General features: G+C 41.4%; 1 protein-coding gene and 1 non-coding gene across 3 annotated transcripts; one reads left to right on the top strand and one right to left on the bottom strand.

Annotated features, from left to right (window-relative positions):
- Positions 1 to 619: 619 nt before the first annotated feature.
- On the bottom strand, positions 620 to 691 carry trnae-cuc (transfer RNA glutamic acid (anticodon CUC)). The gene has a single exon. It is a non-coding gene; the product is annotated as a tRNA-Glu (tRNA).
- Positions 692 to 2,611: 1,920 nt separating this feature from the next.
- sppl2b (signal peptide peptidase like 2B) lies at positions 2,612 to 16,749 on the top strand. 2 transcript variants are annotated; one of them, XR_004843672.2, is made up of 15 exons: positions 2,612 to 2,755; positions 3,629 to 3,745; positions 4,264 to 4,446; positions 4,540 to 4,629; positions 5,362 to 5,501; positions 6,302 to 6,444; positions 9,743 to 9,839; positions 10,399 to 10,515; positions 12,108 to 12,189; positions 12,295 to 12,369; positions 12,461 to 12,523; positions 12,616 to 12,715; positions 12,882 to 12,959; positions 13,432 to 13,707; positions 14,920 to 15,058. XR_004843672.2 is itself a non-coding variant. In XM_006792221.3 (15 exons), the coding sequence occupies exons 1-15, from the start codon at positions 2,708 to 2,710 to the stop codon at positions 15,103 to 15,105; spliced, it is 1,680 nt and encodes a 559-aa protein (XP_006792284.1). In that variant the 5' UTR covers positions 2,614 to 2,707; the 3' UTR covers positions 15,106 to 16,749. The 2 variants fall into 2 exon arrangements, 1 of the variants encoding a protein (XP_006792284.1); XM_006792221.3 differs by having other exon boundaries at positions 2,614 to 2,755; positions 13,432 to 13,592; positions 14,920 to 16,749.
- Positions 16,750 to 18,695: the final 1,946 nt, after the last annotated feature.

Here is an 18,695-nt window from a genome sequence, read left to right as displayed (position 1 = left end):
CACATAACCATAGCTAGGCTCTCGTTTGGCTTCACAGTTGTTTTTCTTTAGCAATCTTTTTTTTTGTTTACAATATCAACCAACCATAAAAAACTAATAAGAATCATTTCACACTATGTGGCAGCACTGTATTAAGTTTAAGTTGAGATCTTATCAGGCAAATAGAAATATTTAGCCTTGATTTTGTAAGAAAACCTTTATTGTGAAAGTTGAAGTAGTTTAAGCTCCGCTGTCGTTGCGCATCTTGACGCAGGTAAACACCGGACAGAAGGGAGGACATATGGAATGACATCATGTTGAGTGAATCAGCCTGCTGCAGTACGTCAGTGAGCAACAAGACCGAGCATGCAGCAGCGAAGATTAAAGAGAGGCCAGAGCAGGGAAGAGGCGCACTATTAGACAGTGATACACATACGCATAACAATGGGTTTTCTAATAACGACTAATTTATTAAAATACTGTAATTAGACACAATACGAGTATGTTTTCAAAGTTATGACAGAGAGACATTTCTGGAAATTAACATCTGGTTAGTGCAATAGGCTGGGGTTTTAGCAGGAGGGTTGATGCAGGGTAGGAATGAACAGAACTTTCATGGACCTTACATTTTCAAAATTAGTTCCCTGACCGGGAATCGAACCCGGGCCGCGGCGGTGAGAGCGCCGAATCCTAACCACTAGACCACCAGGGACTGTGGGCGTCCATTTCTGCGCCTTCAGAATCCTGCATATAATGTTGCTATCGTCAGATGGAGGCTGAGAGTGAACATGTGTTGAATATGAGCCTGACTATGAGCTTCTCGTTTGTTCCAAAGTTTAAGTGCAGGTACAGCAGAGATAAGATCTCATCAGTGCTTTAATCTGCTACTCTGTGCGACCAGACGCATCTGGTCATCTGACCTGAATGCTGTTCTGAGAGTGTACATGGTTAAAAGATCAAAAATGTAAGGAATTGCTGGTAGAAACATGCTCTAATAATAAAATTTATTTGTTTCTATGGACAAGTACTGATCATAAAAAATACACAGTATGTAGACATTCGAGTAGTACGCTCATGTCTTCTCGGATCTTCCCATGCAGTCCTCCACACTCTGCTCTTGGAAATTATGATTGAAGTTTAAGTAAGGACGACAGTATCCATAAGGTCCATGTCTTATGATGCTAGGGTTTTGACAATAGGATATTCAGTTTTGTGCGTAAATCCGGTTAAAAGAGCCAAGGAGTTCATAGTTAGACTTTGATATGTGCTCAAAGGTGTGCAGAGTTGACATTGTTTGAAAAATTAGTTCCCTGACCGGGAATCGAACCCTGTGAGAGCGCCGAATCCTAACCACTAGACCACCAGGGACGGCGAATTGCTGGGAATCCCTCACCTGAGTGGGGATGTATCAGAAGCTGTTTGTTGTTGTTGTTAATTGCCCCAAGGGGCAACAGAGCAGCATAACGTTGAAGATAAGGACAATAAGAACAGACAATAAGATTGAAATAATAAATACACAGAATATACAGTATATAGAGTTTTAAAATTACACAGTTTTAAAATTAAAGTGACTGAAGTAAGATACGATAAGATAAACCTAGTTTATCTTATCTTGTTGTTCAGTAGGGATGACAGCTTAGCCATCATGTCACTGACCACCTCCACTGGGTCCAGATGGCATCCTAGAACAGAGCTGTTCCTTTGGATCAGCCTGTTCAGGCTCGTTCTGTCCCCAGCAGTGATGCTGCTGCCCCAGCAAACTACACTGTCCGTCCCCATCGGTGATGAAGCCGATTATTGCAGAGTCGTCAGAGAACTTCTGCAGGAAGCACTGGGTGGAGTTGTGGGAGAGGTCTGCAGTGTAGATGGTGAAGAGGAACGGAGTCAGAACTGTTCCATGTGAGGCCCCCGTACTACAGATGACCCTGTCCGACACACAGCCTGAGTTCTCACATACTGTGGTCGGTCAGATAGTCCAGTATCTATGTTGTGAGGTGATGGTCCATTTCTATGTTCTCCAGCTTGTCCTTCAGAACTGTGGGAAGAATGGTTCTAAATGCACTGGATAAATCAATGAAGATGATTTTCGAACGATGTAGGAGGTGAATGACGGTCATCCACTCCGGTGCCACAGCAGGTTGGTAGCCAAACTGAACTGGGTCCAGTGATGAGCTCAGCAGGAGCAGAAGTTGTGCCAGGAGCAGCCGCTCCACTTACTTCCAAGATATTGGAATTAATCACCTGCATACAAATGGTTTTTTTTGTATTTTTTTTTTGTATTTTTTTTTTGTATTTTTTTAGAAAATTTGGGTTAAACATGCTAAGAGTTTTGCATTTTTTGCGCTGAAGAAAAATTGTTGCCTTTTATTTATTTATTTTTATGTATTCATGCTAATGAATTGAAAAACTTTTAACCAAACTCTAAAACTCATCTTTTATTTGTTGTTGGGGTTTTTTAAAAATTATGTTTAGCTGTAAAGCATGTTAGGCTTTTCGTGCTGTCAGTGACCGCTACTATTTCTATCGTTTTTTGGCAGTCTGTTTTTATCCAAACAGCAACGCGTTAAGTGGCACATGACAATATCATCCAATTAAAAAGCCTAGCCGAACGAAATGGGCGCGGCCTGTTAGAGCCGGCGTTGGGGGCTCTCGTGCAGGGAGTTCGGGGCGAGCCAAGCGTTTGGTTGGTTGGTTGGTCGATGGGGGAGACAACAACAAGCTAGACACCATGAGGGTCCCCGAAACACTGATTTGGGTCGCTTTTCTCATCCAGAAGGTGAGAGAGACCGCGTCTGTTTCTTCGAAAACTGTCCCTCAGTGCGTCTTTGTCGGGTAGCAGCCTGCGGTTAACAAACAAAGATTTGGGTTTTTATTTCCCTGCGGTTTTCCGGGAACGTTAGCATAGATGCTATGTCTGTTAGCTTGCGGAGATTTCTGGGCCCTGGAAACCCACACATTACTCACCTTTTGATGCAGCATTAATGAAAGAGGATTATTGCCGATTCACCTCACCTGAAACCGACACTGGGTTTATCTTCACAGTGATTACGACAGTGAATCTGATGTTAACCACTGACAACTTAGACTGCGGTAGTGCTGTAAAATATGGAACGCGTCTGAAATTAGAGTTTCACAGTCACTAACAGAAACAATATAACTGAGTGAGCCAAACTAAAATTTGAACAGGTTTATCTGTTTTGTGTTCAGTGAAAAAACTATTAATCTAGCTAAAGATTGTCATGTGGAAAGAGAAAGAAAGAAGAGGTATTTGAGAAATGTGTTTAAAAGCCTTAAATCTAACTTCAAGTACATTGCAGAAACCCTGATTGTAGGAGCTGTTACTGAGCCTTTTTATACACTGAAGGCTGTAGTTTGTAGTGCTGCTGAGCTTTATTATACATACAAGGGTTTATCATATTGTGTGCACCGTTTATATGAAGAAGGGTATACAAAAACCAACTAAAAGGGGTACGAATAGTTTAATCATAGCTTCAAAAAGGCTTATAGGCTTATACCGTCTCAAATTGATGCAGACAGCGAAACATCAACATTCATAGGGCTGCTAGAATTAAAGCTCAACTCTGTGGTATAAAAATTTGCTTTTTCTTGGACATGTGAGATGATCCAGCCATTGTTTTTATGTTGACAGGTGGTGGGAGAGTATGGTATGGCCCATTTCAGTGACAAGGGCAAGAGCAAAGGAAAGGATTACTGCATATTCTTCAACTCCCAGTGGGCACATTTACCTCAGGATCTCAATAAGGCAGTAAGTCACTAACAAAGGGGGTTAACCAAAAATTGTAAAAATTCAAATTGCTTCAAGGCCACACGGTGCAATGAGGCTAAGCCTCAGTGTACAACATCTTTTCTTAGGAAGACAGGATGCTGAAATATAATCTCTACTTTTATTGCCTGTTACGAGTCAAGCTGCTATTTTCTGAACCAAGCGCAATCACTGGAGAGCTTTTATGAATATCAGAATATATTAGGCTGTAGTAATACACGCAACAAGAAATAAATACAAGAATTACAGTTTTTAGATCATACTCACACGAGGGTTTTATTTTTGGATATAGGTGTATAATGAGAAACAAAAACTAGTCTTTTAGAAGTACATGGATTTTTATGACAAGGCTGCCCCTTTTTACACTAAATGAGGAAGCTTCTTTGTTCCATTAAAGAATAATAAACAGTACATAATGAGTAATTAATTAAAACAAACAACATCTCTAATTACTGTATTTTGAAACCTCTGAGAGTATTTCCAAACCTTTTGTTTCAAAGTCACGTCTCCAGATCCATGACTTGACAACATCGGTCCTGTGCTCACCCTCTGAGGTCCCAGAGGGAGGCTTCCCGAACCGCATCCCCATGGTGATGAGGGGGAACTGCACTTTCTATGAAAAAGTTCGCCTGGCCCAAATTAATGGTGCCAAGGGCCTGCTCATCGTCAGCAAGGACAGACTGGTGAGACAGCTGTTCACGGCTATTCTGTGTCAGAATTAAACAGGGTTTTTTGGTCCCTGACAAATGTGCTTTGTTTTTGTTTTTTCCCTACAGACACCACCAGCAGGAAACAAGACTCAGTATGAAGAGATTGACATTCCTGTGGCACTGCTCAGCTACTCTGATATGTTGGATATAAGCAAGGTGAGAAGTCAGCTACCAACCGATATTTCTCTTCTCACTTTAGAAGCTCTACACCTAGCCTTATTATCCGTTTTCTAATTTTGTGTCACTGGATGCTTTAATATGTGTACCTTGTTTGTATCAGGGTAAACTACCTTTCATCTGTAATTCTTCATGGTACAGATTCAAGAAAGTGCTGGAGGAGATTTTGCTCCCTATTGACATGATGGTGTCACACAGTTCCTGCAGATTTGTTAACTCCATGTCCACGATGAGAATCTCTCATTGTACCACATCCTAAAGGTGCTGTGCTGGATTGAGATCTGGTGACTGCAGAGTCCATTTGAGTACAGTGAACTGATTGACATGTTCAGGGAACTACTTAGAGATGGTTTAAGCTTTGATACACGATAAACGGCACATGGCACGTCTATCCAGCTGGAAGCAACTGGTTAAATGCTCTTTTTCAGACAGATTTGTTTTTTGAGTGGAGTGGAAAATGTATCTAAGTGGAAAAGTGTATCTAAAACTGAGCACCATGACAGAGACTCTTGTTGCGATTCATGACTTCAGTCCAGTGTTATGCACTGAATTAGGCTTATTAGTCACAACATCAGAGTTAATCTACTTTGAAGTAGGCTAAATGAGGGTTTATTTAATATAAATTAAGTAGCACTTCCTTATTTTGGCATGTTTTATTTAGTTTTGAAGTTTGACATCTGGCAAATCTAATGCTGTTTCTTACTTCTGCAGACCTTTGGTAAAGGACAGCTGGTTGCCATGTACGCACCCAATGAGCCAGTGTTAGACTATAACATGGTGATCATCTTCTTGATGGCAGTAGGAACGGTGGCTATTGGAGGCTACTGGGCCGGCAGCAGAGACAGCAAGAAGTAAGTTTACTGGTCCTGTGAAAGTGCTACTGTAGAAGTGATTCAGTGGAAAATCCCATAGTGTCAGAGTTTCAGCTGTACTGCAGTATGACAGCCAGAGTCTTCAGACGTTTTGAAAAAATTAAAGTTAAAAAGTGATTTCAGTCTGGGTTGAACAATACTGCATTAAGTGATACAAAAATACAATGATGCAAGTATTGGGTATCAAAGAAATTCCTTCAGCGAGTGCAAACAATGCATTTAGTCACAGCTGCTAAATTTACATTAGACATATTTCATCAGGAGAGGCTCCAGAGAACATTGGTCAGAGTTTTCCTGGCAACAAAATACAAGTGCGTGATTGCAAAAGACTTTCCTTTTGGGTGACTATGAGTGCTTCTCTTCTTTTCAAACCAAGCAATCTGCATCTTACCGCTGCGACTCCAGTAAAGGGCAGCACTGTTTATTTGAGTATGGGTGACTCATTGGCTTAACCCAATCTGAGTCCATTTTTTTGGAGTTTTCTGAGGTGAAGGAGGGCAGAGTGAGATGGGGTCGCTGACGCACAGCACCACAGAGAAAAAAACATCTGGAATCATGAGTGCGTGTTTTCAACTCAGGATGGAAGTGAACGCCAGCCAGCTGACCAAATGACCATAAATATAGACTTTTAATGGCAATATGGTTATCCCGTGTGTTTTGGTAAATCACCAAACACTGGACCATAATCTGCAATGTGAAAGACAAAACCCCAGAGCAAACATGTGTGCATATATACTCTTTGTCTTTAGAGTTACTCACTGTTGCTTGTCCTCCTGCAGACGGTACATGAAGCACAAGCGGGACGACAGTGCCGAGAAGCAAGAGGAGGAGACCGTAGACGTAACCCCGATCATGATTTGTGTGTTCGTCGTCATGTGCTGCAACATGCTGGTGCTACTCTACTTTTTCTACGACCACCTGGGTACGATGCAGATACACACGAAGCGTACACAGAATATAACCGCTGCTATACTAGTCGCGCTGAAGAAAACATTTAAAAGATAAGTAAATCCGTTAGATCAGAAGCATGTTTATGGGACCAGTAAATGATGGTGGTTTCAGTTCCTTCTGCCCAGTATTCATTAGTGTGTTGGGGGCGGTTAGCCTCTCAAAGCTTTTAATTTGTCCTTACTCACTGTGGCTTGGCGTCACTCAGAAGGGATTTTCTCTGGATTGAGGTTGTGCAAAAGATGTGACAAAACCTAAAAAAAACCCAGCATTTGCTATGTGCACAAAAACCATAGAGCAAAACATATTTGAAAAAAACCCTCCAGAAGTGCAAAAAAAACACAGAACGGTGCTTTTGCAATAAGTGTTTGTAGTTTAGAATCAAATGAAGTGATAATTTAGGATGTGTTTACTTTTACAGTCTGTCAGAATCAGAAAAATGGTCCCAGAGCAGCTGATTTAGTTCAAGCCTGCAGCTTTTAACTGGATCTTACAGGTTTCCTCGTTTTTCTTGACTGAAACATCTGTATGGATAATTCCTGGACTTACTAGGCATTCATTGTCAAAATTTTTAACTAATTTAAACGTCAAATTTCTCCTCACCACTTGGCAAGTTTATATTCTTTTTATCTACAGTATGCAGTAGCTTACTCAGATTAGGGACACTTGTCCTCCTGCTGCCCAGTGCTCACACTGTGCCAGAGGATGCTTACATTTATCTTGGCAGCAGCTCCTCTCTCACAGTCACTCTCTGATTTACTAAAACACTGTTGCAGAGCCCGATGAGTTTTATGAGTTTGTGGATTTTGGGACTTGATTATGAAAGCGGTGCAACGCTTTCCTTTCAGAGTTATTTTTAAAGAGGGAAGTGCAGGGGAATGCGATACATGCATACTGTACCGAGTCTAACTGAACCGCGCCCGGGCACAGCACGTTAATTATGTTAGTCAAACAAGCTGGACTTCAGTGGTTAAACACACTCAGGCCCATCCTGAGTACATCCTTGATAACAGCTCATTTACATGTTTGTGCAGCATAGTTTTCGGCAGCTGAGGTTCGTTGTGTCTCAGTGTTTTTTATGCAGAGCCAGCAGATAGAAACAAGTAAAATGCTGGCACTTTTCCCCCTCCGAAAACATATTTTTATAAACATATTTACACGTTTCTGAATCTCACTTCTGATACTTTCAGCTATCTCCCTCCAGGAATTTACTGATATTTGAAGGTCCTTATATTAAGAACAGTTATTATTTCCTATATTGTTGCTCTCTTGCTGATAAATTTAAAAGCCAAGTTGATTCAGTAAAGGACTAGATGTCACAATTCCTGACAATGCATTGCTTTTAATGGAGAAAATCTCGGGGGATGGGTGTTATGAGGAAAAGCAGCGCAGAAACTTTACCAGCGGCACACATCGTTGTGTGCCTCAACTTTTGTTCTTTTACACAAGCTAATCTGCCATTTTTCCTTGGTTAGGTTTAGGGATTAGAGATCTGATCTAAATTATTAAAATTTAGACACGTCGTCAGTGGTGGACCTTGAATTCATCGGGTGTTTCGGCCATTATCACTAGACACCCTCATCCAAGGAGGCCCTGCCAGGGTTGATCAGGCCCTGGAGTGTGTCAATGGTTTATGTTAAAATTGTTTTCTTCTTTCTCCTGTTTAGTTTTCTACAGTTTATTCTATCTATTCACTGCAGCTGAGAAATACGTACTTCTTTAACATTTATGGAGCTTCTTTTTGTATTTCCTTTTTTTTTTTCCTTGTGATGGCCCGTTGAAGTCACTGTTGATTAACTTGTTGGTTGAGCCTTGGCCTAGCGGCTGCTGCAGGAGCCTGGGCCTAGTGGCTGCTGGAGGATCCTGGGCCTAGTGGCTGCTTTTCTTCAAAGGGACAGAAAAAGTGATAGAGAGGAGCAAGACAAGTAAGTAAGATAAGATAGGAGAGAGCAGAGAGGACAGCGCCCACTCTACCTCCCCACTGCCTCCCAGAAAAGGGAAGAAGAGCGGAACATTTTTCATTCTTTTTAGTTTTACTACCATGAGGTTAACTGCACAGTCCCCAGGAGGCCCTGAGACAGCTGTAGCAGTCAACCAGCAAAACTTCTAATGTTATGTTTTACCCTGACTGACTGACGTTCCTCTTGCTTTGTGAAGGGTTGAGCGTTGATGAATTTCCTTTTGTGCTCAACTTTCTCAGCCAGACACCTGAGGACCTGGTTGTGTCTCCATGTGTATCTGCTCTGAGTAAGGCTAGTCCTACAACCAACCAAGATGTGCTTGAGTGTGGCTGGGATTGTACACAGGGGGTACGCTGGGTCCTTTCCAAACCACTGCTGCAGATTTATTGGGGAAGGTAGCACATTGTATGTCGCTCGGATGATGAAACTTCTATTAGACTCCATTCCCCAGAATCCCCAGAAAAATTAGACAAAAATGCACAGGAGGAATCACTGGCACTGAACAAGCATAGATGTAGATTTCTTGCTGAGGTGGAACTCCCCAGTGAGTTCTCATAAAGTCCGCTGGCTTGTTAATCCTGTTGTTGTGCAGTCTCACTTTGTCCATGATGATAGAAGGCTCACCATCAGTGTCTTAAGCCTTTAACATTGCTGCCTCTTTCCTCCTTAAAAAACTAGCTTAAATAAGTAGAATAAATATTTTGCTAACAAAATAAAAAGACAATACGACAAAGCAAGTATTTAAGTGTTTTACTTAAGGTAAAAACCAAATAATAGAAAGGAGCTCAATTAAATGAGCAAAATAAGTAAAGATTAAAATGCAATACAGTAGAATAGGTTGTGAATAAAAAAAGAAGGGTGAAGAAATTTTAAAAAAATGCACATCACACACAGGTGCAACAAGAAAATACACAAAATGAATAAAACAGGATTTCTGGTTAAAAGGTCCAAGCTTCTAAACTAATCTTATTAAATTAATAATCCCCTCTCCATTTAGCTCCAGGGTAAACTGAGATTCTTCAGAGATCATTTCCTCTCGCAGAGCTGCCTGGTGTCCACCATTAAGCTGCAGCAGAGTCAAACCCTGCTGAGTGTAAAGAATGGCTGCACTGATAAAGAGCTCAATGGCTGAGATAACATTTCCCCTTTAAACAGATTAAAAAGCTGCTGAAAGCTGCCGATGGCAATAGTGTACAAAAGGGAAAGCAATACCACTATTCAGGCGTTTAAGGACGGGGGATGCCAAAGAAGCGGGTTTCCTTACACGATAATATCTACTCAGCTTCTGTCTGCTGTTTCTTCACCGTTTAGCCATTTGGGTCATCAGGATCTTCTGTTTGGCCTCCTCTGTCGGCCTGTACAGCTGCCTGTGGCCGTTTGTCAGGAGACTTCCTTTCTGCAAGTGCAGGTGAGTCTTCGGGTCATATTAGCAGGTGCGATGATGCTTTAAACAGCATGACATTTGTTTGGTTTTTTTCTCTCCATACATGTATGTTTTCTATGTCTGGTCGAGGTGCAACTTGATGATTTACATTCAACCAAATACTAGTCAGGGTGTATATATGATTGAGCTTCTCAAATCTAAAATAAATTCAAACTTGTTCGCCCAGTTCTTATTTATTAAATTCAATAAAGATGTCTGCTGTACAATCACTCCACCCTGGAAACAGAAAAGCTCCTATAAATACTTAAATACTCATTATACTTACAGCATGATGAGTAAACGGTTTAGGAACATTTTTTTTTCTTCAGCAATGTGGATTGAGCAGTTGTTTCCTGTTTCTTCTGTACACCCTTTTTTCTTGTGTTTTTAGACCAAATGATACATGGTTAACATGATTATCTGCAGATTAATGCTAATAAAAACACTTTTTAGTTGCATTTCATGCTTAACAGTGACTGTATTTCTCTGAGAGAAAGGGCTGTGGTGTAGTGGCTGACATCTGACCTATGTTTTGGAAAAAAAGGATCCCAGAGAACAACCTGCCGTACCTGAACAAGCGGCCGCAGATCCGCATGCTGCTGCTGTCGGTCCTCTGCATTGGTGTCAGCATCATCTGGATGGTGTTTCGCAACGAAGACCAGTGAGTGCACAACACAAAATTTAAAAAACAATTGAATTCATTCCACTACAGCTACAGACAAAGGCACTGCAGGGCTTCACAGTCATAGAAGAAAAGGTCAAATTCACCAGCTTGTAGCGATTAATGGGGGAATAATCATGAGAGGCAAAAAATTAGGTCAGGTACGAAGTTTAACTTGAGGTGAATGGGAGTAAGGAATACTATTGGTTGACATGTGCAGCGGTGGGAAATAGCCAGGGTGGCTGTGGCTACAATGTAGCTTGCCATCACCAGTGTGTGAATGTGTGTGTGAATGGGTGGATGACTGGATGTGTGAAGCGCTTTGGGGTCCTTAGGGACTAGTAAAGCGCTATACAAATACAGGCCATTTACCATTTCACTTAAACAAGCAGCTGTTTTTTATGTGCATTAAAGTTATATAAAAATTTAACAGTGCAAATGCAAATTCCTTGCTGACAGTTTAACCAAAAGGCATTTCCAGTGGAAATTAGCTGACATGTCCTCAGCATAACCATGTATAATATCCACAAAACTTAAAAAGAGGTTAGACACACTCAGTGTGGTAATATTATGTTGAAGCACAGTACGTATCACTCTGTGAGGCTCTCGACTACGCTAACCATAATGCTCCGACAATCCATCAAGCGGCGCGGCTTCGTAGCTTAGCAAAGTCGTACTAAAACATTTTTTTGACAGACTTTTGAGCGCTGTGTACCACATTTTTTTTTTTTTTTTTTTTTTTTTTTTTTTTTTTTTGTTTCACACATGGTACAGCCGTAATTCATTTCCCATACACAACCTTCCTTTCAATTAAAGTAAAACTGTTTCCATGCATGAAAAGGAGCAGGAAGAAGAATAAATTCTAAAACATTAAATCGGTTCGGTAATAACGACGGCCCGCTTGCATGCTCTACCAAAAAATGTGCTTTGGTGTGTATCTGAGGGCACAAAAGCCAAACCAGTTCCACACCACTGAAGTTGCAGCATTTTTACAAACCAATTCTGCTTCATCAGTTTTATTCAGCGATCCGCTTTTGCCCTTCTCATTCTCTATCGCCACCATGCTTTTTCCACCATGTGTGTATGAAAACAAAGGCACTGCACATGCGTGTTTTACCCATATTCTATTGCCATATTTCATTTTCTTATCATTTCCTAACATTATACCGGTATTACAGTGAACGGTATGATATGGCCCAGCCCTAATAGTAGATACCTTATCACATAATCCAGAAGTGTCACCACTCGGGCTATTTCAGCTTTTTGAGAAAGGAATTATTATTGTGGGCTTCTCCAGAAGTCCATATCTTCTGGTTTAAAATTCAGAGTGACCCCGTAGTTGCTATATTTGGAGGGAAAATTTTCACTTTCACTTGGAAAGATGCTTTTGCTGAAGTATCAAGAGAGCTGAAGCTGTTGGTTTCCTACAGGCTGTGCTGCACACTTTCTTCCAGCACCCAAGAATTTTGGTTTGAGGGCAGAATTATTGTGGGTGTGTGTGTCGGGTGGCGTAAAGTCTGTGTGTAATGACGCCTTTAAGGTACATGATATGGTGATGGTGCTGGCTGACTAATGTGTTACGTGTCTTCCAGGTGGGCGTGGGTGTTACAGGACGCCCTGGGGATCGCCTTCTGTCTCTACATGCTCAAAACAGTCAGGCTGCCCACATTTAAGGTGACAGATCTGAACCACAACACAATTTTTTGAAAGGTTTTTAACTGTGTTTGATTGTTTTAATAAAAGTTTTGTCTGAAACTTTGCTTTTGCTCCCTGATGCAGGCTTGCACTTTACTAATGACCGTCCTGTTCGTCTATGATGTTTTCTTCGTATTTATTACACCTTCCTTCACAAAGGTATGTCAGGTTGTCACACACGTCTCTTTAGTTTAGTTGTTGTCTGCTGTGTTCTTTGTTTTTGTGTTTTTACTCCTTACCTTTTCTCCAGAGTGGGCAAAGTATAATGGTGGAGGTAGCAGCTGGTCCCTCTGACTCCTCCACACATGAAAAGGTGAGCCTACGTGGTACACCTCGGTTAAGTCCTCCAAACACCCCTCTCAGCTCAGTAGTTGATGGTAATGTTAATTTTTGTGTTTTCTCCAGCTTCCCATGGTGCTTAAAGTGCCACGGTTAAACTCCTCCCCCCTGGCTCTTTGTGACCGCCCCTTCTCCCTGCTTGGCTTCGGAGATATCTTAGTACCAGGTATGCAAATCAAATGTTTTATGATGACACAGTTCACATGCTTCATCAAATTCATCAAAGAATTAAAAAAAATACTAAAAATGGAAGTCTGCTAAGAAAGCTTTGTGAAACACTGCTGTTAGTCTTTCCCTTTGTTCTGAATGCCTCTTTGGTTTTCTTTTCTCAGGTCTGCTGGTTGTGTACTGTCACAGATTTGACATTTTAACACAATCCTACAGGATCTACTTCATGGCCTGTACAATCGGTACGTACGTGGGCTGGAGGAGGGGATGGAGGTGGGCTGTACTCTGTGAAATGCTGATGTTATGATGAGCCTCATTCAGGTGGGAATGACATTGATAAGGGGAGGTTCTGCTCTGTTGTTCAACTCATCGTTTTACCCCCAGAAAAATGACCGTGGTGCTTGTAATGTAATAAACAGATTGTTAAGACTAGCCAGTAGAAAACATCAGCACTTCCTCTCCTGAGGACTTCAGTTTTAGAGCAAAAAAGAGATGATTTCATTTTCCTGCCAGATCTGGTACAGGCTTTAGGAACAGGTGCAAGGAACAAGTCTGGGAACAAAAGACTTCAGTAACTTTTCTGATGGTTGTAGCTCAGTGAGTAAGGTAGAAGCAGGCCAAGGACGACCTGTAAATAAGAATATAGCAGCGGACCAGCTTGCAGAACACCTGCAGGAGCTAAAGTGACATCTGTCTTTGTCTCTCTCCCGTCAGCTTACGGCATCGGCCTGCTGATCACCTTCGTGGCGCTGGCCGTGATGCAGATGGGTCAGCCGGCGTTACTCTACCTGGTGCCTTGCACTCTGCTCACCAGCCTCAGTCTTGCGCTGTGGCGCAGGGAGTTGCCCCAGTTCTGGACTGGAAGTGGATTTGTGGTGAATACCAGTTTGATATGACTGCCTACTACGGAAGAACAAAAAGACTTTAAAAAAAAAAAAAGGAGAAAAAAATCTAGGTTTAAATAACATGCAGACTAAAGTAGAATTTCAAGTTGAGTAACCCCTTTAAATAATTCCATCCATTCCAACTGCTTCTTTCTGTTTTCACTGTCCCCCTCCATCGCTACTCCTCACCCTTTATTTTACTGTGGGTGTGCTCTAGTCTGCTGCTGAGGGCTCAGAATGTCACTGCAGGTATTCAAACCGGGCTTCATTCTACCATCAAATACCCCGACGGGCGTACTACGAAGTGAAATTCATGGCTTAGTGAGCCTTAAGTCAGAGTTTTCAGTGTCCCAGGGGTGGCTTTCTTGATCACCATGGTAACTGAAGCTATTTAAAACTGTCTGGAAGTGCCACGTTTTCACTGATTCTAGATAGATTCAGATTCTCTGCTGGAGCAATAGGTTTTATACATGCCATGTGCAGATATATACATTCATGTTCCCACAAGGGAAATTATTGTTACAGCATCTGTATAAAAAGAATAAAATTAGGACAGGAATAAAAAAAAAATTGTATATACATAAGTGATTACATACATGGTAGAGCTGTGTTTCACTATAACCTCCGAAAGAGAGGCAGGAATATGTTAGCATTTATTTTCTAATGCAGAAAACAATTGTTTTTGTATTTTATTTAAATCTTCTGCCAAGCCTGCTGAAATTCCAGCTTAAAAAACACAGATTAGAAAGTCGGTCTGTTTGTTTGTTGTCCATTTATCAGGACTACAAACAAGAATATTAAATCTGTAAAATAACTTTCATCAGATGCCTGCTCTTTATTGTGAGCATGCTCAGAGCCTGAAGCAGAAAACCTGAGCTAACACAGGAAGCTGAAAACCACTGTTGAGATACCTGTTACCTCTGACTGGGGTTTTAGGTGTTGTTGAGCCAGCTAACACAAAGTAAGCCTGGCTTTATGAACTTGCTTCGTAGTACCTCCCTCTGCTCTCTTAACCTTGCTTCATTTTTGCATTGATGATAAAGTAGTGATCACATGGGAAACTCTGACTCCATTAGTGGGGCTGATGTTGATGTAGATTATTTCTGTGTAGCTTGATGGGGCTAAAAACCTCAGTGGGACGTTTTTATTCCTGCAAATACCTCTGAGGGCACAAAGCTACTTTAGCTGGGGTTAAATTTGTGCCTGTGTAGCGTTTGGTTCTGTTTGCCTTCTGCTCTCCTGTAGCTCCTGTCATTAAATTTTGTGTTCAGCCTGGCGCCCTTCACTCATGCAGGCTTTTGTTTTCTGTCCCTTGCAGCCTGCCATAGTGCTCGCACCGATCAACTGCACACAAACCGCCGCGCCGCCGACCAAGGAGCCCTCAGCTAAACCAGAGTCACCAACTGCAGAGGAGCAAGCCAGTCAGAGTGAAGACTCCCCCCAGGACCCGCCTCAGAAAACTCCCCCGGTGGAGAGCAATGAAGAGGAAAAAAAACCCAACTGAAATAACGTCTAGTACGGCACTTTTCCATTTCACCGTGTTTACTTTGTTCATTTTCTTTTTACAGTGTGTCCGAGTCAGTGGACATTTCACATAGTGATGCTTGTTTGCACTCAGTGCCAAGTACGAGTCTGTGTTTTCTGAATGTCGGGCTCAGCCGGGCACAGACAAACAGAAGCAGTCCCATCCTACTAACATACAATCTGCACCACCCGAAAGGGGAGTGAAAAGTCAATCTACACTACTCCATTGAGAAAACAATAAATATCTCCACTCTGCTCAGCTCTGTGCCAACCTAAAGACCCCGTCACGCCAGCAAATAACAGTGCAATGTATAACTTGACCAGTAACACCAGAGCTAAATGGCAGATTAAAAAAAATACCCTTCCTGATTTTTGGTTTTCTTTACATTTAAGAAGTGGTTTATGGAGAAAAAAGACCTTTTAAAAGCTGAGATCTAAACCTGAGTAAAAAAATATTTTTGACCTATTAATTATTTAATAAATCGTCCATTTATAATGAGCACCCTGACGTGTAACAGATCAGAGAAAGGGGGAAAAAACTTCACATGTGGAGGTTTTAGTTCTTCACGATTCAAACGGCATGTCTAGAGCAGAAAAAAATAAGCAATAGTAGTAGTTGCTGTGTGGAAATACTGGCATCGCTATTAAAGGAATAGTGGTAATGAATTAATTAGTTAATTATTAATTAGCCGAATGAGCCGTGAGCTGCATGTTTTGCACCCCTGAAAACCAACTTTAATGAACTTTAAGCAATCAAAAAATGTATTTAGTGCCTGATCAGTCTCATACAAATAACTCCAGGATCCAACTAACCTGATGGAGCGAAAAAAGAGAAATGGTAAAATATTAGGTGGCAAACAGACAATTAAAGATTTAAATATTCATTCTTGCTCCAGCTTCTCATATATGTGTAAGAAACAGAGTATAATTGGATTCTGAAATGTTGATCACACAAACAAAACTTGTAAAATAAGGCATCTCGAACATTGTTTTCTGCTTTTGGACAAAAGAAAAAATTCTAAATAGCAATCAGTTGTTTTTTTTATCTAGCAGTTAAAGGTAGTGCCAGGTTCATAATTTGTTGGAGAAAGGCACATTTATTTTGTAGTTTTTGCCTCTGTGCACCACAGTGGATCCTAAATCGAACAATTACTATGCGAGTGAAGAGCAGACTTTCAAATTTAATTCAAGGGATTTGACAAAATGTTAGCATCAACTGTTCAGGAAATGGAGCCATTTTTTGATAGGGTATTGGTGTCACCCCGCCGGGCAGGCAGTGTGGAAACATATCTTTGTGAACACGATAACTTGAGAGTGAAGCGAAGCAGAATTGTCAAATTGATAGCACAGTTGCATCTAATAAAAATCTCAGATGTGTTTGACCTCAAGGTGCTCCTGTTAGCGAACGATTATAAAATTTTGCTCAGTCTTCAGAATAAAGTGCTAAAACTTCTCTGATGACAGAGAGGTGTGGAAAGATACTCTGATCCAGTTTGTTGCCACAGTCACCAAGCCTCGGACCCAAATATTTAGCTGTTTGTCTTTCTGGTGTGACCGGGCTTTAAAGGTCCTGGCTACAACCCAGCCAAGGGGAAACCGGAGCGCAACACAAAAAAAAAGGAAACGTAATGCCCATGCTGCCTGCTCACAAGGAAAGACCAACGCTACCACAGGATTGCGGTTTTACAACAACCAGATATTTTATTAATCTCCAAAGATAGCAAGCATCAGGGAGGGAATGGCCAAAACAACAAACAAAACACTCTAGAAATGAAACAGAACTGATTTACCTATGACAAGAAACCCAAAAGAAAATACAGGCCTCTTACCTGTATCACTAAGCTAAACAGGAGAAAAAGGTTTTAAAAGAAAACCCCTACAGCAACCAGATCACCAAGGCAAAGTCTTTTTACACAATTTACAATCGATACAAGACAACCAAGCTCTTCTCATCACAGTAACTTGGTCACACAGCTCACCACTAAACACAAGACACATGGCTAAATGCACAGCTTGTTTGGAAATAGAAAGTGGGCGGGGCAGCGGGTCTTGATAGGTCCCACTATATAGCGAGCCTCATTCCATGCTTAGCCAATTATCCGCCTCCACTTGGAACTTACATCAGCACAAACAACACACAGCATCATGACTTGGGTCATAACACGAGAAAGCGATGGCAGCAGCTCTGCAAGCCCATCAGTTTTCAAGCACTTAATTTGAAACGCACTGAGACTTAAATCCCCTTAAAAAGCCCTTTTTGAAGCGTGTGTCCCAGAGTCAGAGCATGAAGCAGCTGAAAACTTTCATACCCCTTAAAATGTGGTGCTAACCTGGTTGTTGACTGAACCAAAGCACTTTTGTTATTTTCTCATCAAGCCTTTGTTACATTTTGTGTTTGCATGCTTTTATTTTGATTTTAGCCCAGATATATAACCCGAACTTTGTAAATGTTGCTGAGCGCTGCAGTCTGCATCCCCTGGGAGGCGCTCGTGTTATATTAAGAGTTGGGTTTTTGGCCTTACCGTGTCCACGTCTGGAGTGGGGGGGTGGGGGGAGGCTCTCTGAAAACCGTGTGCTGGACTCAAAGTGCTGCAGTTTCATGTGTGAACTGGAGAGTATGTGGTTCTGGTTGTTTTTAGTTTGTATTTAAACATTTGCACAGCATTTTAACTCGTGAAACGGCCTGTTGTCGGCTTATGTGTGTGTACGTGTATGTTTATGCATAATTATAAGGGTTTAAAGATATGGAAACCATGGTAACGACCTACTTGTCCCATATTTGTTCTGCTTTTGTTTGTCTGACCCGAGGGCATCATGTTGGACAGCAGCGTGCTGCGAGTGAGTCCACCCTCGGTGTCCGAATGTGATTGAACAGTTTTCTGGACGACATTATTCATTCGCCAGGATAGTTTGGTGTCACTCAGTGGTTTTTAATGCCTCCAAACAGGCATATGTATAATAAAGAACCATTGTATTTAATATTAGGCCTGCTGTGTTTCTTATATCACACTTTTCAAGACTGATCTACTCTATACACTTGATCTATACTCTATATCCACACACTGCTTCTAAAATAGAATAGAATAAAATGCCTTTTGTCACTATACACATGTACAATGAGATACAGAGTATCTCCTACGGAGTGCAAACATGTGGTAAAAGAAACGGGCGTGAGGTGCTCAGTTCTTCTGCACTATATACATATGAGCAGTATTAAAAAAATAAAATAAAATATACATATGGGGGGGGGAATTAATAATTAGTGTTATATATTTACAGTGTTACAGGGTTATTGCACGTAAACTATTGCACAGTAATGATAGTTATGTAGTCTGTTTATAGAGGGAAGGCCTTGGAATTGGGGGTGGGACTGTATTGTCAGTGCATGTGTGAGTTCAGGGTGGTTATGGCTTTTGGGAAGAAACTATTTTTGAGTCTGTCAGTCTTTGTGCTGATGCACCTGTAGCGGTTGAACAGGTCAAAACCAGGGTGGGTGCTGTCTTGATCATTTTTGTTGCTCTGCTGAGGCAGTGGGAGAAATAAATGTCCATCATGGAGGGGAGAGGGCAG

Source organism: Neolamprologus brichardi, chromosome 18, assembly GCF_056152115.1.
Source record: "Neolamprologus brichardi isolate AB-2024 chromosome 18, ASM5615211v1, whole genome shotgun sequence".
Taxonomy (NCBI): Eukaryota; Metazoa; Chordata; class Actinopteri; order Cichliformes; family Cichlidae; genus Neolamprologus; species Neolamprologus brichardi.
Note: the sequence above shows the minus strand (reverse complement) of the source record. Positions and strands in the feature narration are given on the sequence as shown.

Coding starts and splice junctions, on each gene's coding strand:
- sppl2b (XM_006792221.3), top strand. CDS start 2,708: ATGAGGGTCCCCGAAACACTGATTTGGGTCGCTTTTCTCATCCAGAAG. Junction 10,516..12,107: donor GTGTTTCGCAACGAAGACCA/GTGAGTGCACAA, acceptor CGTGTCTTCCAG/GTGGGCGTGGGTGTTACAGG. Junction 12,716..12,881: donor CGGAGATATCTTAGTACCAG/GTATGCAAATCA, acceptor TTCTTTTCTCAG/GTCTGCTGGTTGTGTACTGT.